Below are 27,937 nucleotides of genomic sequence, written 5' to 3'. Positions count from 1 at the left end.
ATAATGTGTGTTTCTGTTTACCATGCCGGAGATGTTGTGTATGGATTGGCTTCCATTCCTTTCGGTGTGAACATAAGCAATAATTGAGAGGATTCGTGTAATTAAACATCTGCTTCATATCTTCTACCTCATTACACACACACACACACACACACACATATATATATATATATATAATCACCATTTTTTATTATTTCCAAATATATAAAAACTAGGATACCGATGTCTAATGCAAGCAGTTAAGTTGGAACAATGTGCACCTACATGGCAATTACAGAGTATCCTTGCATATTTAAGCAGATAGTACCTAGGCACGTTGTATAAAGTGGCATTGTTGTAGCACAACTTCATTAACATAGAAACTCTCTCCACTACACTCTCTACTTCTTGATTGTTCAGTTTCACTGTTTGTATTGCACCGAAGGATAATCAACACTTGATTATGTTAAATCATGCAGTATTTTAAACAGATCGCGAGTGTTTTATGGCGTTTTATCATTTGCCTGGTGCAGGTGTCAATTCAGCTAAGTTTTCCTCCCGTCGCGCGGTACGAGTGCACTTTGTAAAGTTTCCCCCTGCACATGTGTTACCATACAAATGGTGGCAAAGTCTCTTCATGTACTGTCGAGCGGTGATGAAGCCAACCGGCTGCCTCCAATTTGCGCACATTTTAGGAACGGTAGCATTTGGTCATTCCTGGCATAGGATCACGGTGCACCGCGGGGTGCTGCAAACTCTGCGCACGAGCAGTCTGTGGTATTCCAAATCAAATGGGCAACAGCTTGAATAGTGCCCACTTAGGCAGCCCGCGGCCCTCTCCCCTCACCAGCACCCAGCCACCGAGCTTCCTACCACCCAAAGCCGCCTCACGGCCGCAAGACATTAGGCCTCGCTCACATTATTACCACCAGTGAGCAAACACACTCCGAAAACACACCCTGACCTGGCACGGGAGACACGGCCTCTGACCGGCCCCAGCAGACCACAGAACTGCACCTCCTGTAGCGGGGCAGCTATTGTGCAGGCATCGCAGGAAGCCATAGTGTGTCTGTGTTACTTTTAATAGGACTGTTATCTCTGTGTTTTTTGGGCTACAGTATAAGATTTGCGTTTAACACATCACACTTAGCTCTGTTAGGAATCACCATTTCGCAGCTCATATGTCTGTATTTAGTGCTACACTGTTTTACTAAATGCTGCTAAACTTTTGTACATCATAAGCTACAGCATACAGTTTTGTGCCAAGAATCAGTTGCTTTGCCTGAGTGGGTGATTAAAGAAAATGAATTAATAATTCATATTGTACTTGAAAAATGTTCATATAATGAGTGAATGCTTTCGGGTGATATTCAGTGGGTCAGTCACTCTGGACTCTGTGTCCTTCCTGCAGTTGATACATAGCAGTTGAGCTCTATTGGCCTCCTATATACAGCCTTCTGAATGTAAAAAGAAGTTCCTGTGATATCATTTATCTATAATTTTTATTCATTTGTAGATGGCAGCATGGCAAGGTGCAAGGTGTTCTACTTGCTGAAACTTTGTGTTATCTCTGCTGTTTAAAGTGCATCTGCAGCTTGAGTTGAAACGTCAAGCATGTGCTAACGACGCTCTCTCAAATGTTTTATAATATAAATTCCTTAGACCGCCTCCGTGCAGGTTTCTTTCGGAACATTTGCATTATGTAATAAATGTGTAAATAATATTTTGTCTATTTATTAGAGCCTTGATGCTTTCCATCGCTGGACTTTCCACTGACAGAACACATTAGGTTAGATTATTTATAGGTCTAAATGTTTTTGAGTTATTAAAGTACAGGGAATAAACCTGTTCGATTCCATTAGTGTACTTTAAAAAAATCACATCCTCCTCAGCTATGCTTCACGTCCCCTTGGTGACCCCTGACCCCGCTTAGAGTACGCTAAGAGATCACGACATATTTTTACAATCGATAAGCGGCATGGGATTTATAACTCTTCAAATTCAACACTGGAAGGTCACTTCAGATAGTCCTCATATTCTATCATGCATAACCTCTGAATCACATGCTCCATCTCACCTGCTTAGTCAAGCACTCAGAGCCATTAGCAGAACAATGGTGTACCTCTCCCTCTTGCCGGTGTCCAGACACTCGACTGTAAGCCAACTTTTCTCGTCGGAACTTTCTGGCGGTCTGTCTCATGCTAATTGGTCGACAAACACCACCCCTCGCCGGCCGCCCCCGCACCCACGCCTGCCTGGGCCCCCTGGAAAGGCGTGCTAACAAATGGCTGGCTGCGAGGCCTTTGCGAGCCCCCTGCTGAGCGCTGGTGTGGATGGTGTTTTAGGCCGCTGTTCAAGCCCAGCGGGGGTTCGCCGTTCTCTCTCTCTCTCACAGCTCTCGCGGGCGGAGCGCCTTCACACTCCAGACGACAGCAGGCCTGCAGAGACGGTCACTTCTCCAGCTACGTTCCAAACCCAGTGTGTGAGAAAAGTTTTGGGCTTTGCTGTTAATTAATGCACTTTGACTTTGTGCAGTTTCTTTCTGTTTTTTTTTTTTCAGTCTGTCTCTTTTTGGCCACAGTTATGTTTTAAAGAGAGAAACTGTTTTTGGTAACAGGATTTGGTGACAGTTCAACAGTTCATGGTGAAATTTGTTTTGATTTTATATTGGTAAAAAAAAACTGGCTTCATTTTCACACTTACGTGGTGATTAAGTAACTGGTACATATTCAGAACTTCAACAAATATTTAAATGATTAAAAAAATGACCATGTGTCGTTATTGTGGTTTATTTATGTTGAGTTACTTAAAGAATCCGTGACGCATCTTTCTCTCTGTCTGGCTCTTTATCTCTGCAGGAAGGAGAAGGAGGCACTGGAGCGGCGTTGTGCGGAGGACATGGCAGCTCTGACCTTCCAGGCTCAACGGCGCGAGCATGAGCTGACACAGACGCTCCAGCAAATGGAAGCGCAGCACGAGAGGAATGGTGGGTGTCCACTGGCGTGCTTTCCCTTGCCAAAACAACCTCCTCCTGTCATCCCATTCTCCTCCCTCTTCTACTCCGCATCAGGAACACCTGTAACCTTTGGCTGGCCGAAGGGAGCAGATGCTCGGCACTGCAGAGCCGCAGTGCTACATATTAGTTAGCGTTTAAAAATGGAGGGGAAGCGGGCAGCACTGCCCACTGTCTGTTGATTTCAGAGTGCTGCTCTCACATCTGTTGCACCATCTGGATCGACGAGTTTATTTACCTGTGTTTCGAGAAAATTCGAGGCATGCTGATAGCCAGAACAAAGCGCTGGGAAAACAAAGGGCTTCTTTTTGGCGCGTCTGCATGGCACACATGTTGTCTAAAGAGAAATGGCATCAGAGACTCAGCAGGAAACTCTGTGGGCTTATAGATTTAGTCCTTTAATACCACAGACTGCTTCTCTCTCTAAGCATATAATGGCCACTCACACAAGCTAATTATTTTTCCCTCCTTGTGTGCTCTTTCCCATATTCTCCTTTCTAAAATGATTGACTCTGAGACGTAGAATTATCAGAGCGGCCCGCAAATGACCAGGCCTTTTGTCCTAATGACCGACTCTCCATTGTGCAGGTGTGAATGCAGGAGTGTTGCTCAGTTGTGTGCATGTATTGCGGCCTGAATAAGTTTGTACCTAGGTCTCGTTAAGACATAGGTCAACTCTCAAACATATGAGAATACTAGATGCTTTTTGCTAAGTCGTAACAAAAAAAAACTTTGCTGTATGTTATGAGTGTCCCTGTTAGCATAGCTAACATTACAGGACAGTACATGAATATCAGCGGCTAGTTACAGATGGTGGGTGTATATGATGCTACGATCATTTGAATGACATCACTGAATGATAACTCGTATACTTGATGAAAGAATTTGTATTAGTTTTGTTTTTCTTACTGAATAAAAAGTGCCTCAGGAGTAAAGTAGTGGCGTGTGACAGGACAATTGCACACACCACATCACACGTCACACTGTGCTTCATGCAGTCTCAACTTGTGAAAGATAAAAGGTCAGCTTCTTATACCATCACTGTTCAGTTCTCTCTCTCTCTCTCTCTCTCTCTCTCTCTCTCTCGCACTCTCACTCTCACTCTCAGTGATTGTTAGGTATGTCTGCTGTTCCTCTCTTTTTCACACTTCTTTATCTCCTTTCTTATTTTCTGTCCATCATCAACAACCTCAATGCTACTAGACCTGCAACAGCGACATGTCCATCTTTTTCGCACATCTCGCCTGGTTTAGATTTTCTTTTGTATAATTCTAGCACAGTTTTTTTGTTGCTTGTTATTAGTTATGATTTTCTCACAGTATCATGAACATAAAAAGTGAAGCAGGTGGATCTGATGGTAGAATTAATGTGAGCAGAAGAAGATGCTGTGTATTACATATGTACTAAATAATCTAGGAAATGCAGATCAATGCTGATCTGATAGAGAAAATTCCAGATCCATATATCTTATTCAGTAATGATCCAGTAATTGTTTCAATGGTTTTAACTGTATTAACCAAGTTATGTTTGGTCAAGTATCAGAGCATACTGATGAACACTATTTTTGTAACGTAAAATATACAATTTTTAAACATATCTCTTGTCAGTTGTTCAGAAGCCAGATTGAGTCACGGTCTGTTTACAGACATTACTGGCTGTTTACTCTTAAGTCTGATGTTTTATTTGAGAGTTTTGATGCCTACAGAATTCCATACTTCCTTATCCTGTATCTATTCTGATCTAAAGATAGAGGCGAGATTTTTTTCACTTTCTCTCTCTCTCTCTCCTTCTTCTTCTTCTTCTTCTTCTTCTTCTTCTGGTAGATCAATATCAGATGAACAGTATGCATGCACTGAATAACCCAGACTTTAATAACTGATAACCCAGTTCTAAAGCCCAAAAGTGAACAGATCACATATATACGAATTATTAACACACAAATGGCCTATCGATTATATATATATCAATTATATATATATATATATATATACTGCATCAGCTAACGTTTCAGAGCTACATAGGACAACCCAAAACCTAATGGCTAAAGAGTTGTAAAAAAAACAAATTAATATATAATTTTAAAAAATTCATTTTTGTACTCCACAGTATTGTCATAGACTTCTATCTCAAGCAAATTTTTTACAATGGATTTTCTACATCTACATCGTTCTCTCATTACAAGCTTAATAATTCCGTGGGTTTGTTTTGTTGTTGTTTTTATTATATGTGATCACTGCAGAAGTGAACTCAGTGAAAGCCCTCAGAAAATATACTCAGCTGCAAGGGTTTATGTTCATAGCCGTGAATCAGAAGCTGTAGTTTCTGGGCATGACCATGAGCTGACCATGTTTTTCATTTTTTCGGACACTATCGTTTTCTTTTCTGACACCCGATGCACAGTAATAGTCAGTGATGGTGTATGTGTGCAGGCTTTTGCTCTTTCTTATACTGTTAGATGAGAAGTGTAAGACCTGCACAGCTGATAGTACTTTTATTGTAAACAAATAAACGACACTGAGTAAGGAATAAAACAGCACATGCTCTTGTTTGGAGATAATTCTAGGCGGTGGTGTGATGCCATTGTGATGCCACATACCCAAAGTTGATTATTTTCCAATAAATGCGCAATCTGTATTTTCTTGCCTTTTATACCATAGCAATCTGGTAACAAATACAACTTATTGATTAATGTCACTTCATACTTATAACTGTGTATAGTTACATTGTTGTGTAATGTTACCTTACAGCAACTATAAACAGTCTTATCATTCTCTCATTTTTTTCCTCTTTCATGAAGTTAATAAGGCAAAAGAAGTGCAGCTTTTCATGTTACCGAGAAACTAGAAACCCCCGGCATACATCATACAGCTCATGCTGTGAATAAGCTGTGACTGTAGGACGCTAATGTATTAGAGCGAGTGCATTAGTATAAACCTGATGGCATTACCGCTAGATCTGTGCTGTTGTAGAACATAAATCAACACCTTTCGGCCAATCAGATTCGAGAATTCAACAGTGATACAGCATCATTGGTGTGGTCTGATCTTTTAGAGAACACATGTGCACAGAATGTTATAACACAGTGGTGTACATGGGACCTCTTAACAATTCAGAAAAGCTGTCAAGTAATAGAAATGTTTAATGGTATGCATGGTGAACCATTGAATGCATTATGAACCATTGACTGTATCGGATAGCAATTCATTATAGCATGATGCTGAAATGATGGCATTCAGTGTAATTGTTTTATGCACTTAACATTGATTCAAAATGTTTATATTTAAATAAAGCTCTCTCTCTCTCTCTCTCTATCCATATATATGAGAGAGAGAAATAGAGAGAGTTGTTAGAAGTTAAGTGTTCTGCTTTGTGGTTATTTACCGTCTTCATTTGCTCTGTCCTTGTGCCTCAGTTGCAGACATGGACGTCTTGCTGAGCTTGCAGAACGGCCTCATAGGGAAGCTGAAGGAAGAGTGTCGCACGCTTTGTTCAAAAATGGAAGAGCTGACCCAGTCTAACAGGCGAGTAGTGCTCAGTTTCCTTAAAGCTAAATGCAGGGATTTATCACACACACATGTCTAAGGCTCTAACCATTCCTTTCACAAGGATGTTTATATTGTCAAAGACCTATTGAGCTGAAGGTCTGTGTTAAAATATTGTATAACATGCGTTTCTGTCCCTGTTAGGGATGCTCTGATATTCTGGGCTAAGTTTCAAGGTTTGTTTGTCACATGTAAACAGTGCATGTGGAAACCATCCAGAACCTGGGTTAATGAAATACTCCTTCATAACTAAATATATATAAATAAAAACATACCAAAATATATCACTTCTATCCGATCAGACTTGACACTTGTGTGGTTGCTTTAAGCTCATAGCTCAATCGTTTGCGAATGCTAAATGCGATCTACCTCTCAGTGTTTGCCAGATAAGTGACTTCCTATCCTATTTACAGTTGTGCTGGTTCTATGCCACGGCTTCATCCGACGTGCCACAATATCAGGGTGATATATAGCTCAGAGCTGTGCGCAGTGTTATCCAGAACCTCGCATCCTGTCCATGCTCATGTCCCAGTCAGGGATCTGTTGCTGTATGCTGGCACATGACAGTCTGTCCTGGGTCCTGGCTCTGTTCTGCGCCTATCACATGCGCCTCTCACCTCAGGCCTCTGGGGTAGTCAGCTGTTAAAACAGCGTAAAGCGCATTACTCACATTGCAGCCTGCAATCTGCCACGGTCAGCCATCCCAGCTTGGGAAGGTACACACAGCTTCTGCCCTCCTTTCTCTCCTCCCCCATCCCCCTCTTCCACTGAAAAATCAAGGAGATGCACAGATAAACAGATTTGTGCTATTTTCTTCAGTAGTATTACTATAAAATAAAAACCTGGTGTACAAACATGCACCAGTTCAACCAAGCAAACTTTATAGTAGACAAGATGATGTAGGATAACACTTTTTTTTTAATTTATTTTTATACAAGGTCTCTTAAGGTCAGAAATAAATGTATTGTGTTAGATACAACCGTAAACAAAGCTTAATTTGAATATCATAATCTTTTTATTTAGTCATTTATTAAACCTTATTTGTGACTCAAAACCTTTTTGTAAAGTGAAGCATGGTCAGTGAGGATGCTCTGTGAGGCTCTGTTCCAGCCAATTATATGCATTTATGTAAATTATATACCTAAAGGCAACTCATTGGAATGGGATTTTTTTCTTTCGCTTTTTTAATTTCATCTAGCCTCGCTGGTCTGATTAGTAAAGTGACCACATTGTTTGTTCCAAAAAAATAAAAAAATAAAAAAAAAATTATTGACAACGAAAACAGACTGCGTTTATTCTTCACTTTTTGTGTCATGGCTCATCTGTTCAGAGTCTGTAGCGTGAGTCAGAAGTGGTAATGTGAAGCTCCATTACGAAAAAACAATATAATGATATAATTTAAATAGATTTGTTTTATTTGTAGCCATGATCTAGTTATTAATGGCAGTAAAATGACACGGTTGCACCTAACTGTTGTAAGTAATGCATTCTATGTCGCTGGCATCACAAAATTGAGTTAAATATCCCTGCATAGAATTTTTAGCATAGAAGTAACGTTACTCAAATATAAACAGTAGGTTATGTCACGCACTCGGAACATGGATGGATTGTGATAGTGGGTGGATTGTATTTTATTTTTTGTAAGATATCGGAAGATTGTGAAGGTTGTGAGTTCAGATCCCAGCACTGCCAAGCTGATAATTCTGGGCCCTTGAGCACAGCCCTTAACCCTCAACTGCTCAGTTGTGTAAATGAGATAAATGTAAGTTGTTTCGGATAAGTACGTCTGCCAAATGCCATAAATGTAAATGTAATATGCGCATCCTAGTGTCAGTCTATTGACATGCTTGTTTTTCTTCAGTTTACTTCACCATGGAATTAAAAAAAATACTGACATTACACAAGGTCAAAATGTAAAGGTATTATAAATTAAAGTTCAGGAAGTGAATTAAACATTTTACATTTAAATTTATCCCTAATATGCAAGCCAGAGGTGACATGATATGAGGAAGATATATCCACCTTGAGAGGAATCAGACTCAAAAGCGAACTCATCCTCATTTGGATGACACCAGATAAATAAATAAATAAATAAATAAATGATTTCCCCTTCCCTGTGTGGTCAATTATGTAACCAGGAAATTCATTCTAACCTGACGTCTTGATATTCATTCCTTTTTAACCATTCGTTCTAGTTTAAACATGAATATTCTATCTGTAGAATTATTTCGGAAAGCTCTGACATGTACTAACCAACAGAAAGTCAGTAGAACTTGCTTAATATAGCTGAGCAGCTAACCTGTAAACCACATCCACCTAATTCATTAGTATGGTTCCATGTGCAACATGTTTTAATTACTACAAGAAGTTTTATCTAGACTACTTCAAGAAACAAGAACAAACGTGATCAGTGCCATCACAAGCTACACGAGTCAGTGAGTATTTGGAGTTCTTATAACATTGCTGTAAGTAGTGAAAAGAGGTGGGTAGAGTATCAAAAACCTCACTCAGGAAATATACTGCCACGTTTCAGCCACAAAAAATGTGTTCTATAAATCTATAATCTATAACCTTTATCTATCTATCTATCTATCTATCTATCTATCTATCTATCTATCTATCTATCTATCTATCTATCATTCTATCAAATAACATTTTCTGAATTTGATCTAGGTGACATATTAACAGTTATTAGCAAAGATTAGTGCTGTTCAGTCACTAAAGTTTAATATATAAAATATTTATATTCAGTAATATGTTTATTAGCCGGCTTTATAAAGCCACTAGTGTGAACATTAACAGCAGCGGGACTGAAAATAAATCCTTTTCTTAAGCAAAGAGCATTGCAACATCAATTTATCATGAACACTTTATTTAAGCTAACATTTTTTCTACATAATTTCAATAAGTGTCCAAAATCTCTTCTTCTTTATTATACAGCACTGGTTAAAAAAAAAATAAGAGACCACTGTCCAATCTCCAGATTTGAACCCTATTGAAAACCTCTGGATTGTCATCAAGAGGAAGATGGATGGTCACAAACCATCAAGCAAAGCTGAGCTGTTTGCTTTTTTTTGCAAAAAGAGTGGTATAAAGTTCCCCAAACAGCAATGTGAAAAACTGGTGGAGAGCATGGAGCCAAAACTCATGCAAATCGGGGTTATTCCACCAAATACTGATTTCTTAATGTTATTTAGCCAAAGCATTAACACAATTTGTTTACAAATTATTTGCATTTTGTTTTATTTGAGTTATTAAAGCTCTGCAAATACTGCATGATCTTGGGTTATTTTGATGTGTTGTCATTTCCTTTAAATATACACTCTAACAATAGTTATATTCTGAATTTAGGAGAAATATTGTCAGCAGTTTACAAAAAAAATGAAACAGAACTGTTCACCTCACCAGTACATGGACCTGTAAGAAAAAAACATAAGAAACTGATTATTTTGCAGTGGTCTTTATTTGGTCATTAGTGATCTTTTTGGTATTTGGTAGTGGTCATTATTTTCCAGAGCTGTACATGTATACAAATGTTATAACATGCATTTTGAGTGCACTATAAAAGGGAACAATGTAGACGTTCCAATAGTACATTAGATTTAAACTCTAAAATTGAAGGATATCTGAATACATGTTCAGAATGATCTATCTCTTACAGTCGTAAAGCTTAATGGCCTTAATCCAGTTGAACATGTCAGAGTATGCAGGTTGTCTGATTGTTTGGTTAAACTGTCAAAATCTGATGATGTTTTAAAGGTGTTATTGTTCAGAGCCTAAAGGTCAGCTATCGCTGAGCTGTTCATCTGTACGCAGGTGGATAAATGAAGGCATGAGCAGTTGTGAGCCAGGACCTTATGCTGTTGTCAGCTTTATCATTCTCTACATTAGAGGATTGTGAATCATACACAAGGTGCTGTGATCAAAATTACAAGGCAGTGATATTAAAGTTATTGTTCTTATACTTTCTAGCTTGAATTGAATCCTTTTAATCCAAACCTTTATATTTGCAAAACAGTTAGGTCGGTAAATCACATGAGCTTCATGTTCTGTCTGCAGAAAATTTAGTAATAAAATAACCAAGGTTTTAAGTTTTAGTATTAAATGCATTTAAATATTTTCAGGAGTCTTGCTCTAATGTATATGATGATATGTCTGGCTGGAGTGTAGTAAACTCCAGTAGATTGAGGACACCGCTCACTTTACAGTCTCATGTTCAGCTTGCACTTTAATATGTCTACAGTTCAGTCTGTTGGCCTACAAGCACATGATTTATGCCGTTGAATCCTGTAGAGAACAGACCAACCAAACGCATCTCCCAAAGCTCTTGGACAGAGCAATTGAAACATAGCTTATCACCAATTATTGGCATTCACCAGCATTTATCCAATGCTGAAATCATGCTGTGCATCTTCTATCTTTCAGTATCCTTGGCAGATAGTCCGCATTGTTTCGCTAAGTTTTTTTTTTTTTTTGCCACATTAATGGTTTTCAACCCAAATGTAAAATGAAACCGTTCTCTGCCTGCCAAATATAATGTTACTGGCTAAATGTTCAAGATCTCCAAATAGCAATTCAGTTTGCTGCAACTCTCTTGCTGGTCAACTAAATTAATTTAAAAAGAAGCAGGAGTGACCTGTTTCATTTGTATGGGAACATCTTGAACAGCCTTCTTGTGTATGTGCTTATACAAGAGGTAACATGTTGTGTGTGTGTGTCTTGGATGTGTGTTGGATGTGGGTGTACAGGGCCGAGGTAGAACAGCTTTCTTTAGAGAAGGAGCACCTGCAGGAGAGCGTGGAGAAGCTTCGAGGTCGCTGTCATGAGATAGAGGAACAGTGTGTACAGCATGGGAGAATGCACCAGCGCATGAAACACAGGTATACACACACACACACACACACACACACACACACACACACAGAGTCACCGAGTCACAGCACTCACTTCTTTTCAAAAGCTCAGGTCTTGTGTATATTTTAGTCCAAGAAAGAAAACAGGTCAATCCTAAAATGAGCCTCTTCAGTCCATTGTTAAACAGGAAGAAAATACAGTTACCTGGCACAATAGTGGCTTTAAAATATACCATGTGCTAGAATTCTGATGTATTTAGGGCTTTAAAAAGCAGCAAAAAGCCATTCAATGCACATAAAACTGTACAACTGGATTCCTTTTTCAGCATTACATAAAAAGTCAAAAATTTTTCTCCAAGAAGATATGGACATAGAAATTCTCATAATACGCTGCTGCCCAGCAGCCGGTCCCACATATTTGTATTCTTTGGTCACAAATAAAAAGTGTGCATAGAAGCATTTCAGGTTCTAAAATTGAAAGCAGAAACCTTTGCTTTCCGGGGGAAAAAAAAAAATCTTTTTACCATGAGCTTAGGAATTTAGAAAAGTAGAACACAGAACTGCTGCAACACATCACTCCTACATCATCTAACTCCATACCACTGAAGTCTTAGTCATAACCTTACTGACCAAAGTACAGTGTATGAAGTGGCATCTGTGAGCGTTACGTGGCATGGCGGCGACAGCAGTATACAGCAGAGTGCGTGTGTGTGTGTGTGTGTATATATATATATGTGTGTGTGATGTCCGTGTGTTGAGCTACACGTGGCCGCGCGATGCAGGGCTTTAGGGGCATCTGGCACGCGGCCCAAGTCAGCGCGTGGGCGAGAGAACGAGTGTGGGTGTATCTGCAGCAACTCCAGCCCGAGCCGAGCTTCTGCTGGGAGCACAACATCCGTCTGCTCACAGCACAACCCTCCATATTGTTCAACACCCACTGCCTTAACCCAGCAGCCAGCCAAACAGGAACAAATAAACAGATAGAGAAACCACAGAGAGATGGGAAAACAAGTTTATAGATATTCACACCTGTTTCACATAAATATTCTAGGTTATATTATAAATGAATTGCAGTATTCACAACAGCTTTAAAGGAACCCTGTTAGTCTGTGGAATAGTGCTTTTACGGAGCCATAAAAAAAACCACACACATGAACATTTGTCAAGAAATTTCCCCTTCAGGACATGATATATAATTTTGACATTTTCCTACACTCTTTCACATTTAAATGAACAGCTTTGTTGTGTGTATGTGTTGTTTAATTGCTTGTCTTTAAATATAGCAAACAGATTTAAATTATGCAGTAAATATTTAATGCGTGAATTTTTTTAACTCACACTTTTCCCATTAAGGTGTAAAATGAATATTAAGTATTAAGTATGCCTAGGTTACACAGTAGTAGATAAAAACACGGCTGTAATTTGCTCTAAAGTTAAATTAAAATTAAAATCCTGGTTGCTTATCAGAAAGCACATTTTCAGCTTTTAGGATTTCAATATTATTTTTGAAGGCAAGTGGTTTTTTGATGGTGCTCTGAATTTGACCACCAGAGGGCAGGGTCAATATTTCAAGCATCCAGATTTCTTTCTTTCTTTATTTTTTTTCGGAAGTTGGATTTAAAGATCTTGCCATCTTTATACACAGCATGTCAGTTACATTAGCTTTAGAGGTTAACAGGAATCATTTTATTGGCACTCACTACACAAGGAAACAGTTGAATGCGAGCATATTCTAAACACATTAGATCAGATTCCTATTCTGACAGAGCTGAAGCTGTAAAATACAAGCTAAAAATATGAGGATTTAGAAAGAAGAAAATTGCATGTCATGTAAATTGATATATAATATTTATTTATTTACTTATTCTTTATATCAATTTGTCTAATAATATTAAAATCAACGTTGCTTTACATATCATAAATACTACAACATGCTCATTTTGCCAGACAGGATAAACCTTAAAAATACAGCTGTTATTATTTATTATAGATACATCTAGATGCTAAATGAAGGGGATTTTATAACTAATATACACATTTTAGAAGTAAGTAAGCTTCTCAGGATATTATAAGAGTAGCTCGAGTAACATCATCATCCAGTGCAGACAGCAGTTTAATAGGATTTTTAAAAATATTATATAGTTCTAGGTTAAATTTATAGACAATATCTGAATTCAGTCCTCTTCCAGAAAGCAAAACAAAATGTATTATGCTAATATTATTTGTAAAAAAAAATTTAAAAAAATAAATAAAAATCTGTCTGATTCAGCCTGCCATGCCTGGAGCAATAACGAAAGCCTCTGACACCGATGCTGTAGTAGGAAATGTCAGAGTCAGGAAATGTGTAGAAGTCAAACTGCGGGCCTTGTGAATGAGAGGTCTGGTGCTACATGCGTGTTCGGCGCAACGGGTGTCTCTTCTCTGTAGGATACTTCTCCCTGCTGCCCGTGGGTTAAGGTGTTCGTGTTAATAAGCTGGTGCAAATGGCATCGGCATACATGCAAATAGCCAGGGCCCCACCTCAGATATTCTTGATCGGGCTCGCAATCTGTGCTGCGAAGAGCCGCAACAGCGTGGCACGCATGCAGCATTTGGAAAATCAGCTTGATTTATTTTTACCATTTGAGAGCCAACGCCAAGCAACACAGGGGTTTTCAGCACACAATGTTTCACTCCTGCACATAATTTATTTATTTTTCCTCGCGGTATTAACATATTTTTTTTGCCCGGAGATTGGGGTGAGATAGCATAGAAACCCAGCCAGTGAAATATGAATGGATTGGTGTGTTGTTGGCTAGAGAATTTATTTTTTTTTCTTCCCTTTCGGTGGAATAGCAGTGTTTTAGGCACATATGCATTTCAATGCTATTTATTTCCTAAACGCATTCGGAGCACGAGTTCACTGTCCTGTCTGATGCTTGGCATTTACCGTGTAGAAAGTCGTCGTCACCATCTGAATCAAAACACATATCCATCACAGCAGCCAGGACAGAACCATTGCTATAATTATATTATAATAATTATCACCCTTTTTTTTCAGTTTATTAGTAATGTGTAGGGGAAAATTCTGTTTTATAGAATATTTACATAATACACTACAACAGCAACAATAATGACAGATGGTTATAGTGTTTGTAAGCGTGTAATCATTATCGTAATTATTTTTGGGTCGTTTTAAACAGCAGGGAAGTATCGAACATTTCAGAAACTAGTATTATTTATTGTCTTTTCTCGAGTCAGAACAATGTGTATTTTATAGCGTGATGATTTTTAGAACCAGATAAAGTTTTCTCCAGAGGCAAATTGGTTGTGATCTATTAATATTTGTGCTATATTTATATTTAGCAATGAATATGAATGCATTTCCAACATTCATACATTATACATAAATGCTTTTTCACATGCTGCATTTTAATGGAGAGAGCTTCATGCTTCTACAGTAAATAGGAAAAGTTTTTTTTTTTTTTTTTTTTCAGTTTTTGATTTGGTTGGAATTTTCCTTCCTTGCTTAGATATATATCTCTGCTCTACAGTTTTTTTCCCCCCTCTCTGAAGTCTGAGCTTAATAAAGCATCTCTGCATAGTTGTGAAGCAATAAACGAGAGTCTGGACGGATGAAAACGATCAGGTTTTTGGCAGTTTACCATTTCACATATCTTGCCCCGTGTAGGTTTTTAATCCCAGCGCACATAAGAGTCGCAATCCACCATCACACACACACACACACACACACACACCACATCTGTTAGCATGCTCCTTCACCAATTATCACCCTGCCTCATCAACATACCATATACGTACTCATACAAACACACACACACACTCGCACACAGACGCAAACACACTTGTGCTTAAAATCAGTGCGGTAATGTATACGCAGATGTGTGGCTAAATCTACAGGCTTCTGCTGGCCATATGGTGACATAAAGAAAGATGGTTGTGGCGTCTGGATGTGCATCTAGTGTAGCTAGGATTGGGGGCCGTGTGTGTGTGTGTGTGTGGCTATAGCACTCTTCAATAGACTGAAGGAGACGGTTTAAGGGAACAAATGGGCGCGTGCATCAGGGTCGGGAACAGCCGTGCTGCTGCCGGGGAGATGACTGAGCCCCGGGCGAGAGCTGCTTCATCTGGTTCCCTGCCACCCCCTCTTACCCTCTTACAGCAAGTGTGTGTGTGTGTGTGTGTGTGTGCGGGTGTCTAAGAGGGAGAAAGAGGACGCACACACATAACTGCTCTCCTAACATTCCGCCAAGAGCGAGAAGGCTCAGTAAACTTTTCACTTGCAAATGAAGTTGGCAAGGAAAGGATAAGATGCAGCATGTGTGATGTGGCTTATACTTGTCAGTGATTATTTAGCATCCTTCTGTATGATGTTTGTGGTCTTAACTGTGTAAAATCTTTCTATGCTAATGATCGCATTTTGGCTGCTCCGAAATATCGTACAAAACATTTCACTCGGCACCTTTTAGCGACAAACGCACTTATCATTTGCACTTCCTTTCAGCGTAGCTTTTCAGTATCTGACGAGTATTATGTTTTTTTTTTTCCTGTCTGTCTTCATCTGTTAACTTGCTAATGTTTTTGTGCTTTTATTACAGCTGCTCAGAGAGGGCTAATTTAATTAATAACTCCTTTATTCATTCTTTCTGTAGTTATGCTGTATTAACATCCGTGTATGTAATATATACTAAAATATTAAAAAATGAAAACTTACATATCTAACATATGTAATGAAAGAATCTTGTTTGAAATTTTTAATTTCTCAGAAGAAACCTTTTCCCATTAAAATAAACAAACGATCTATAAAATTGTTAGACCATTAACTAAATTGAATTCTTGCTGCCTTGGAATCTTACATTAATGTCTTCTAAGTCCTAAGTCTAATACACTGAGTGGCTCCAAAATCTTTCCTTGTCAAAAAAATAAATAAAATGTTGCACTAAACTCACGACAGCGTTCCGACATATGTGAGCATATTTTTAAAGAAAGCATCCCAGTGCCTGCCTCTTAACCCCTCACCCTCACCCTCACCTGACTTCACAGATTCTATTTTCAGAGATCAAGAATGACAGGTGGTGTAAAACCTCAACCTTCTTTACTGTGCCTTTGAATCTGCACAGCTGCAGATCTTCTAAAGAGAAGCTAGGGGGCAGCAGTGTGCCTCTCCACCCTCCTCCCACACTCCAGCCCCTCCATGACCAGCTGTCCCACGATGCCCGCGGCTCCGTGGCCTGCTGGAGGAGAGGTGTGGAGTTCTGGCTCGGCGCATGTACCGAGCGCATCCCAAGGCAAGCTGTAAAAATGTTCCACAGTGCATCCATGCGCTTCTTGTCTAGCACAAGGGTCTTGTTTATGACACCAAAAAGTGCTCGCTGTGCTCCTTTAAAAGGCCCTCGGTGCAAGCTTTCAGGAAAATAACAGCTGAGTGTTGTTAAATGGTCTAACTCGGGCTGAGGTGCAGGTGGTGTTGGATATACAGTTGCATACATGCACACAGAGCAGTGGTGCTGAATGGAAATGAGCTTCTTTACTTGCGTGTCGAGAGTTACGCAGGTGATGAGACAAACTACAAGTAATCGCTCGCCTTTTTACAGATTAGCAGGACAGAAGTTCGGAAGAAGCGTTTATTGCAATATCGAAAGTTTTATTGACACTCCGAGTTGTATTGTGCACCTGATTCTCACATGCACATGCTCCTAAAGGCTTGATTAAGTCAATCAGATGTGTTAAAGGAGGAATTTGTAAATAATTAAATCCCGCTCAGTGTAAAGAACTGCTATCAGAAAAGAACACCAACACTTTTCACGTACACTAAGTTTAGAGTGAAAGTAGTTTTCATCAATTTCATGAATTTCCTGCCACTTTTTTGAGCACAATCTTCTTCTTCTTCTTCTTCTTCTTCTTCTTCTTCTTTCGGCTTTACCCTTCAGGGGTGCCCACAGCGAATCATCTCTCTCCACCTATCCCTATCTTCTGCATCCTCAACACTTGCACCCACTAGCTTCATATCCTCATTTATTCCATCCATATACCTCCTCTTTGGCCTTCCCCTTTGCCTCCTGCCAATATACTCACTCTCCCTCCTCTGAACATGTCCAAACCATCTTAATCTGGCCTCCCTAACTTTGTCCCCCAAACGTCCAACATGAGTTGTCCCTCTGATGTACTCGTTCCTAATCCTGTCCAACCCTGTCACTCCCAAAGAGAACCTCAACATCAACTGACGATTCGCATGATTAAATTTGGCAAAGTTTTACACCGGATGCCCTTCCTGACGCAACCCTCTCTATTTTTTCGGGCTTGGGACCGGCATAGAAGTCACTGGACTGTGACTAGATTTTTTTTTAACACAATTATAGAAGGGAAATAATTTCTAATTACACTATCTGATGTCACCCAGATGAGGACGAATTCCCCTTTGAGCCTGCTTCCTCTCAAGGTTTCTTCCTCATATCATCTCATGGAGTTTTTCTTTTCCACCCTCACCTCTGGGTTACTCATTAGGAATATATTTAAAATGTATAATTTACATACTCAATTTATATATTTCTATAAAGCTGCTTTTTCATGATATCTGTGGTTAAAAGTGGTATACTAATAAAATTGATTTGAATAGACGAGACGTCAATATACATATTCAATTCTAATTCTATATTAATTCATTAATATCTTTGAAATTTTCCAAATTGTTCCACTTCCTAGTTTCTATCCTTTAGTATAAGATATATCTGATCACAAATTTATTATTATTATTATTATTATTATTATTATTATTATTATAATTATAATTTTTGAGTTCAGCTCCTACAACAGATTTTATATCATTGTTTGTATTTATTGAACTCAAAGTCAGTTATTATGTAATAATAATTAAAATCCTGATGCTGTAATTATCTCCATTATGTTTAATTACAAGCATTTACACCTGAATTAAATGAGATTTCATTATTTACCTTAATTTCCTTAAGTATATAAATGTATACACATACATTGACATCAGCCCAGGATTTATAGATCACTCCAGCTAGACATATGTAAAGATTTGTTAAGATTGATGTCAGCAAGGTGAGCTGCCTGATGCACATGTCATTTGGGGAAAGGTGTAGGCATTCTGGGTCAACCCATCTGCCTCTGGACAGGTGCACTCATTAAGGATGTTCGCTGTAATCCACACAGCTCATGGGGAGGAAGCTGGCAGCCATTTTGGGTCAAATCATCTGGCTCTGACACCTCCTGATCCATGCGTGAGCTTCTGTTTGAGCCGCCTCTGGATTCCAGTTTTTCTCCGATCTCAAACCGCTCTCGCCCACTCTGAGCGGAGGAGAAGCCAATTCTCATAAATACAGATGGAGCAGTAAACACTCAGGATATCTTTAGACTTATGTAAATTCAGTGTTCTGGAGAATTAGCCTAGTGTTAAATTGTGCAATCGTTAAGATGTGTCAGTTCCAATGGAATTTGAAGCGTACATTATTATTATTTCTAATTTATTTTGTTTTTAGGTCGACTTCATTTTAATTTCTTGTTTAACACTTTCACCATCTTTTTAACATTGTGTGGAGGGAGGAATGTCTATTCTCATCATTACAGGGCCTGTGTGTGTGTGTGTGTGTGTGTGTGATTCAAAAGCATAAACTTCTCTTGGAGGATCCATCAGCATGTTACATTTAAATGTACAAACCAAATGAATTCATTTATCAATGAGAAGCAATATTTTTAGCAATATCCTTCGTCTAGTTATTACACACATCTCTCTGATTTGTCCAAGGCTGTACATTTGCTGAAGTAAAAATATGCATAGTGGAAAAAATTCTGGTCACTATGACATACCAGGTAAAATGATATGGATCACTAACATCTAACCAATCAGGATGAAGGGGCATCTCTTCTTGCCTGTCAATCATGTTGCATGTAAATTACTGTAGCGGCATGAAGGGGCTTAGTCGAGACAACATGTATATCTATTTTGGGGGCATGGCATTGGAGAAAACACTGAATAGACATTACTGGTTATACCTTTAATTCAAGCAAATTGAATTAAACGTATAGCCATGAAAAAACTTCAGTGTTTGAAACATCAGAAAACACTGATGCTATTTTTCAGTACTATGTCTATCAGTATAATTGAAGACTTCTGAGCAAACTTATATCTTTCACTCTTTCTGTGTGACTCTCTCGGGTATTAAATGACACTTGTTATTATATCGAATTGAAATAGAAAAATGAGATCATCACATCGTTAAATGTGGGTACTCATGTTAGCAGAGAAGAACACCGTCTTTCTTCTTGTTTCTGGTTCTAATGTTTCTTGTTCGTATCTAGATGCTAGCACTCAATGCTGCCAGCCTCTTTTTTTATCGCGTTTAATTTTTTTCCCTGAATTCTTGGGAACTCTGATCGCAGTAGAACAGCCTCGTGGGAGAAGGAGGAAAGCGGAGACAGCAGTAGCAGCAGTTCAGCGCGGGTTACAGAGGCATGCCGTGTGTGTGTGTGTGAGAGAGAGAGCTGTGCTGGCTTCAGTTAGTCTGGGAGCCAGCAGATGGTGTCCTTTCACCAGGGCCAGCAGGGAAGCAGAGTACGGGGGGACAGTCTGCCCCCCGTCCACCCTCACACTCGCTGTCTTTCTCTCTCTTTCACATGCAGACCCAGCAGTGGGCAGAGGCAGCAGTGGCCAGGCCGCTCCAGCTCAGGCCAGCCCCATGCGCTAAGCTGTATTAAAACCTAATTAAGTTGCGTGCCAGTAAATAGGGGGAGGTTATTGGATTTGCTGCCTTAGCTGCTGGATGGCCTTCTAATTTAATCAGACCCCTGTCGCTCGTCCAGCTTCAGCCAGAGCGAGAGGAGTTTGCCCCCTTTTTTTTCCCTGTCTTTCTTTTGATTTGGAGGAGTCAAGCACACACTAATGCACTAATCCCGGGCTGTGTGTGTGTGTGTTTAAAAAGCGGAGGTCAAACCCTTCAATAGCTCAGACACTCGCATGTGAGAGTGTTCAGGGTTTGTTGGTACAGCTTCAGAGCACTGGGATTGTGTAATAGGTTAATGTGCTGCATATGCCTGCAGTTGTGTAGAGGTAAAGGTGATGCTGTGTGTTTGTGTGTGTCGGTGTGTGTGTGTATGTGGGTATACGAGGGAATTAACTACCTAATTACACAACCTTCTTAACTGTCTTTAACACACTTGACCCCGGGCTCTGCCTTTGGCTGCTGTTCCTGACTGCATTTGTAAAATAAAAAAAACATGATAATGGCCTGAACCCATCTGAATGAACGATTTTACTCAGCATTATTCATCCCAATTGTTCATTAAGGAATGTAAGTTTTATTGCACATCTTTTTCATTTGAAGGCCGTATTTTTTAATGGATAAAAACAATTTTAAATCTTCTAAAAAATTCTAAATAGAAAAATACTTACATATATACACCGATCAGGCATAACATTATGAGCACTGAGAGGTGAAATGAACAACACTGATGATCTCCTCATCATGGCACCTGTTAGTGGGTGGGATATATTAGGCAGCAAGTGAACATTTTGTTCTCAAAGTTGATGTTAGAAGCAGGAAAAATGGACAAGAGTAAGGATTTGAGCGAGTTTGACAAGGGACAAATTGTGATGGCTAGATGACTGGATCAGAGCATCTCCAAAACTGCAGCTCTTGTGGGGTGTTCCCGGTCTGTACTGGTCTGCATCTATCAAAAGTGGTCCAAGGAAGGAACAGTGGTGAACCAGCGACAGGGTCATGGACGGCCAAAGCTCATTTATTCACGCGAGGAGTGAAGGCTGGCCCATGTGATCCGATCCAACAGACGAGCTACTGTTGCTTAGATTGCTGAAGAAGTTAATGCTGGTTCTGATAGAAAGGTGTCAGAATACACGGTGTATGATGGGTCAGGGATGTTTTGGCAGCAAAAGGGGGACCAACACAGTATTAGGCAGGTGGTCATAATGTTATGCCTGGTTGGTATATATACATATATATCACCAGTTAAATAACATTATTGGCAACGTACACATGATTTTATGATTAATTGTGCAGCAATAAAAAAAAATATATATATATATATATATATTTTTTAAATTCTATAGATAAACAAACTATCCAAAAGTGTAGAAATGTATATCAGTTATGGATAATAGTGCTCTTACACTCAGTGGTCACAGACACTCACTCATTGGCCCTTTAATCTGGTACACATATTCTAACGAAGCACTTTGTAGGGGTACAGTTACTCGAACTCATCTGTTGCTGTGCACAAAGTATAAGCGCTTCTACTGTGTACACGAATGGAACGCGACCAGCATAAGATCATCTCTGAACAGATATTATCTGGGATTATTTGGAGGTTGGATCATTTTCAGGACAGCAGTGACAGTGACATGTAGAGGCTGCGGCGCTGGTACGAGTCAATCAGGTACAACAGTGGTGATGGTGACGGTTACAGTCATTGAGCAAAGACAAAAAACACAACAGAGTGTTCTATTAGAGAAAAATAATGAAAGATGGACTGATGCATTACCACCCCAAAGGGCTTTTTTTTTTCAATAACAGCACATCTTGAAACATTTTATTGCTTTTATACAACAAAGTCTCTGAACAATTTTATCTACTTTTTTTTTTTATTTAATAAAGAATGTCATAGATATATAATTTTAATTTTCTGGAAAGTTCATGGAACAGCTTAGTTCATATTATTACTTGCATTATACCAGCTCAAGTCTACATTATAGCCTCTCAAGCCTTTTTTCTCCGCTCTTGATGTTAATAAGACAAAAAGAAATCTTTTCATATTACTTAGAAAGATAAGTGTTCTGTCCTGAAAATTCTCTAATGGTTGAAAATGACTCTTAATAACGTGAGGCATCCTTAAAAAAATATTTAAAATATGACCTTTTGCCAACATAAAAAAAAAAACACTTTTATTTCGAGTGTTTGTAGAGTGCATTAATTAACAAAAACCTTTTGACCTGTGTTGTTAGTATATAATGATTTTAATTAACACCTTCTGACCAAACAGATTGGAGAATTTAGCAGATGTCAGATGTGTGGTACAGCTGTAAACAACTGGAACTGCAAATCCATTATTATAGTAATAAGAAGTTATATTATTAAGACCTCCTATAGATGGGCTGAAAGCCTATCAGATATTTATATAAATCCCACACTGAGCACACTGTAATGCAGATAATCAGGCATTTTTCTGTCCTAAATCATGTATTCTAACAACAGTAATTAGAAGATGATGCAACCATATTTCAATTTGCTGTATGAAAGCCCACAAACCACTGCTCTAGACTTCAGAATCTCATGGAGATGCTCGCTGTGTTCTCTGTGTACGCTGAGCATATTTGTCAAACTCTGGGTGTCATATCTGTCAACACTTCACACCACATGTACTGGTAAATCAGCATACCATCTTTATCTTCTTTGGCCTATTTGATCCAACAACCTCTTTAACCAAAGCAGATACTGTACGCTACAGGAGTCTGTAGATGGAGATGGGGACAATAGCAGGGAGTTGAGTGAGAGCCAGGCTCTGGAGGTGGGCAGCAGCAGTGGCGCCAGTCTCCCACAAAGCAGGGCCTTAGCCTGGCACAAACTGCCCTCCATCCAGTCAGAGAGGGGATGATGGGAAAAGAAAGAAGATCAGAAGAAGAGACAGAGGCCTGTGCATCAGACTCGCTGCCCATTGAAGCTCAGACTAAGCAGCTTCTTCCAGATCCAACACACAGTGAAAAATAAGAAAGGGGGGTGAAAAGAAAGAGCAAAGAACGACATTGAAAGACAGATTATTGTCAAGCGTGAGGGACCCAAACTTGGAGCATTTGCCCACCACAGCCTAAACAGCCTGCTCTAGTTCCCATAGGAGGGAGCGAGGGATAAGTGGGGGTGTAGGGGTAGAGAGAGAGGCAGACAGACAGAGAAGAGGGCCTGCACAGACGGCAGTAGCCCCAGCCAGCAGGAGCAGGGCATCTGTCTTCCCCCTAAGCAACAGCTAGAGGCCTTCCCTCTCCTCTCTCTGTCCTCCGGAGCTGGAGAAGCATTTCTGTGTGTGTCTCTTTTGGCTCTGGTACGCTGCGACGCAGAGAGAGATCTGGGACACGCTCACAGTGGGACCAAAGAGCAGGCTGCAGGGGAAAAATCAGGATTTCCCAACCCAGGCTACATGTTTACTTAAAACCCGCTCCTGACTCAACTGCACCAGCTATTCAGTGGACTTGAGTTCTTCATTCAGGTGTGTAGGGAACTGGATTGAACAGTACTGGAACACTGCAAGAATGATTTCACGCTTGCTCTTATTTCCACACCTGAGTCTGTATACACGGAAAGGAAGAGCTCTCGGGTCAATGTGGAAACACTGCTCTGTGGTTCGCTTGGAGTGAACTCAGCAGCAGACTGTACCATGTGTGTAAGCAAGCCGTTCCTGATGCCTGCCATCAGATAATGTCATTTGGTCGAACTTGTCACATTACTTCCAGTTTCCAGTATCACCATGGTGGAAAAAGACATGCTGTGGTCTGCAGAGGAGACAGAATGTAAATGGGCTTCACTACAGCTCTGATTAAGCAAATGTGAACATGCTCTAAATAAACAAAACACTTTTGCTAAACTAATATGAACAGTAGACTAGGAACAAGGAATAAAACACTTTGAGGCTGGCTGTTAGGGAGTATACTAGTATACTAGATTAATTTTTTAGGCACTAATCAGAGCTGCAGTGAATTCCCTTCTTTTTTATATATATATTTTTTATCAGATTACAGTCACATGTGATGTGAAACATCCACAAGATATTAGGATTTGTTATCACTTACATTATAACTGCTAAAGGAAAAAAGACCCCAGTAGCCTAGAAATGTGAGACTACTTTTATCATCTGATTAGAATCTGAAATATAATCTGTGTCCTGTCAGTGGCTAAACGATGCTAAGCAGTGGCCTGGTCTGGTGATCAACCATGTAGGTCCCCCTTGTGCTACCAAAACAGCTCTGGCTTGTTGAGGCATGGACTCCACATGACCTGTGAAGAAGTGCTCTGGTATATATCTAGCACCAAGATATTAGCAGAGCAGATCAGGTGGGGCCTGTATGGACCAGACTTGTTTGTCCAGCACATCCCACAGATGCTCCATCCAATTAAGATCTGGAGAATTTAAAGGTCAAGTCAACACTTTAATCTTTTTGTCATGTTCGCATGATATAAAAGAAAACATTATTCATCAGACCAGATTACCTTCTTACATTCATCCAAGGTCCAGTTCTAATGCTTCAGATGTCCATTCTAGGCTCTTCTAGTGGTGTACAAGGGTCAGCATGGGCACTCTGATTGGTCTGCATCTATACAGCACTGTATTTTCTGACACCTTCAGAACAGATCTCACTTCTCATTGAGACTTGGGAGCCCATGCCCTTTGACCAGTTCACGGATTGTCTGGACCACTTTTGGTTCTATCCACTGCATACAAGGAACACTCCCATAAGACCTGCAGTTTTGGAGATGCTCTGCCCCAGTTGTCTAGCCATCACTATTTGCCCCTTGTCAAAATAGCTCAGATGCTTGCCCCAACTTTCAAGAATCTACCCTTCACTTGTTGCCTATTATACCCCACTCTTGACAGCTGCCAGTTTAACAGCATTATCAATGTTATTCACTTCACCTGTCAGTGGTTTTAATGTTATGGCTGATCGCTCGACACATCTCATTCAAAACTCTGAGTGTTTATACTATTATTTTTACGTTTTTTTGTAGGCACGTTCAAGACACGATGGTTTACAATTACAACACTGATTATGTCATAGCACTGAAAGCTGAGATACTGCCCAGCCAGAGGCCCTTAACTCATTTGTTAGCTAGCTACACATGTCCAATATACACAACTCCTCAGTGAGAATTTGACGGAGTTATTTAGTGTTAAAGGGCTAGTTTCCTGATGTAGGTTTTAAATCTTCTGTCCTGAAGACACTCCTGTGTTGAAAAACATACTCATGACACCTGAGACTCTTCCCACAAATGTTCTTCTTACAGAAACCTCACCATGTCAATGATTATATGCTAAATAAATCCCTGTGCATTAGCTGGTAGAGAAATGATAATGTATTAGATCCATGTCATTAATAATAACCTGTTATTCAGGCTAATGTCAGTTATAGGAACTTTATTAAAATCCTCTATCTAATCTAATGCCCAATTTGGTTTGAGGATAAAACAGCACTGTGGTTTAAAGACTATTATCTCCAATTTAACCAACAAAGGTAAATATATTTTCAGAGTTGATCTGAGGCATATGTGTAAAATCAATGGTATGATGAAGATGGAAGTTGTGAGTATGGGCTTAAGCGCTTGGGCCTTGTGTAAAAAAGCCCTCAGGTAGTGAGTTAGGCAGGTGGAGTTTAGACTCTTTAGACCGCTTTACATCCAGCCATTCTTAATGTGAAATTGTGTTTAGCTGTACAAGGTTTATTCTGCTGTAATTAGTGTGTGTGTGTGTGTTTGTAAAAATAGCACATTCTCTGTTAGGCTAGATTAGTAATGATGCTAATGAAGGAATGATGCAGAAAATTTGGTCTGAATCTCACTCTGCAGCAGCAGCAGCATCACTACAGAAAAGTAAAATGCAAATGTTGGGCTATTTTCCCTCCTCATAGTGAAAATAGGCACAGCATCTATTAATAAGGCAGCGCTTCGGTTCCTGACCAGTCTTTATGAAGCACGGTATGAAAACCTTGTGATATGACTATATACAGTCTAATATCTATATTGAAATCAATTATATTACTTACTTATAACACACTTTATGCTAAACAAACCTTTTATAACACTGCACTCTTACAGAGTAATAAGTATTTTTACTGAATGGATTATTATTTTATTTTATAGACATTCATCATAAGTATCATTAAATGATTAATTTTCAATTTTTATGACACTAATGACTACCACTACTCTCTTTGCAATCCAAAATACACTATATGGCTGAATGTTTGTGGACACCTAACCGTCACAATCATTTCATATTTAGTCCTCCCTTTGCTTTAATAAGCTCCGCTCTTGTACCCCTGTAACCACTCAAGCATTAGTAAAGACAGGCAGTGGTTTTTAGTGATTAGGCCTGGTACATATTCAGCATAAGTGAGGTTGAAGTCGGGGCTAGAATTTAGATAGAGCTTACTTTGTGCATTGTCATGCTGGAACAGGTTTGGGCTTCTTAGTTCCAGTGAAGGGAAACTGTAATGCTACAGCATACAAAGACATCTAACTTTGACTGAACAGTTTGAGGAACAACCACAGTAGGATGTGTTGGTCAGGTGAAAACATATTTCTGGCGATATACAAGTCTGAGACACTGAGAAAAACTAAAAGGGGGAAAAAAGGAAATGTGTAACATATATTCAGTATTCAAGATGTTGCATAATATTAAGCTACTGAGTGATATTGACCATGTTAACTTCTGGTCTGATTTTCTTGGGAGTCTTATCCCTTCTACTGAAGCATACAATATGCTCGAGTGCACATTAACGCTAAAAAGGTGACAAACCAAATACTCTGAAATATGACTTCGCTTAGGTTATTACTGATAGGATCATTTGTAATGAAAACCATTGTGTTAAATTGATAAAGAATGCCACTGTAGTGCCTGTAATGCCACTTCTGGACTTGTGTAGCATCGTGGTGTGTGTTGTGTATCATCACAATGGGTTTCTGGTAACATGATGGAAATGTTGTGCCACAGCACTCACTTCTATTCCCACTGTGGATGTAATTGATTATAACTTATGACCATTAATCAAAGCAAAAACTAGAATGAATTCAGTGCGGTTGTTGAATAACGGATTCTGTGACTCGTACTTGGACCATTGTGTAATAAAATTCATCTTTAGCTTCAGCCACTGGTTTACGTTTTCATCATCAGTGCAGTTGTTCATTATGATGAGCCGGATAGCTCTCTGTTACTTGATAGGTCTTGAGAAGCCCAAATATTGATGCACTCCAAAAATCCATTCTCAATCGATTTGTTATTGTAATAAAAAGCTCAAATAAATAATGAAACCTTGGAGAGCAGCCAAAGTGGTGAAAATGATGCTGTTTAAAATAAACAGTGGCGTGATTTCAATCTTAATGTCGTCCTGATTGACTGCAGTCAAAATACAGCGAGTGCAAATGTAGTGTGTGTGTGTGTAAGAGAGAAAGCGTGTGTGTGTGTGAGAGAGAGAAAGCACGTGTATGTGTGTGTGTGAGAGAGAGAGAGAGAGAGAGAGAGAGAAAGAGTGAGAGAAATAGTGTGTATGCGTGTGTGTATATGTAAGAGTGTGTGAGAGAGAGAGAGAGAGAGAGAGAGAGAGAGAGAGAGAAATAGAGTGAGTGTGTGTGTGTATGTAAGTGTGTGTAAGAGAGAAAGTGTGTGAGTGTGAGAGAGTGAGTGTGTGTGTATATGTAAGTGTGTAATAGAGAAAGCATGTGAGAGAGAGAGAAATAGAGTGTGTGTGTAAGAGAGAAAGTGTGTGTGTGAGAGAGAGAGAGAGAGAGAGAGAGAGAGAGAGAGAGTGAGTGTGT

The 27,937-nt window shown here is 39.4% G+C and overlaps 1 protein-coding gene across 2 annotated transcripts in view; it reads left to right on the top strand.

The window, feature by feature from the left end:
• sdccag8 (SHH signaling and ciliogenesis regulator sdccag8) overlaps positions 1–27,937 on the top strand; it is a 55,191-nt gene that overhangs the window by 21,483 nt on the left and 5,771 nt on the right. For both annotated transcript variants that reach the window (XM_058381316.1, XM_058381308.1), the window contains exons 14-16: positions 2,838–2,965; positions 6,405–6,513; positions 11,283–11,414. In XM_058381316.1, coding sequence (XP_058237299.1) covers positions 2,838–2,965; positions 6,405–6,513; positions 11,283–11,414 — 369 coding nt within the window. The remainder of the gene's footprint in view (positions 1–2,837; positions 2,966–6,404; positions 6,514–11,282; positions 11,415–27,937) is intronic.

This window comes from Hemibagrus wyckioides, linkage group LG03 (genome assembly GCF_019097595.1).
Source record: "Hemibagrus wyckioides isolate EC202008001 linkage group LG03, SWU_Hwy_1.0, whole genome shotgun sequence".
Classification (NCBI taxonomy): Eukaryota; Metazoa; Chordata; class Actinopteri; order Siluriformes; family Bagridae; genus Hemibagrus; species Hemibagrus wyckioides.
This window is presented reverse-complemented; position numbering and strand designations above follow the sequence as displayed.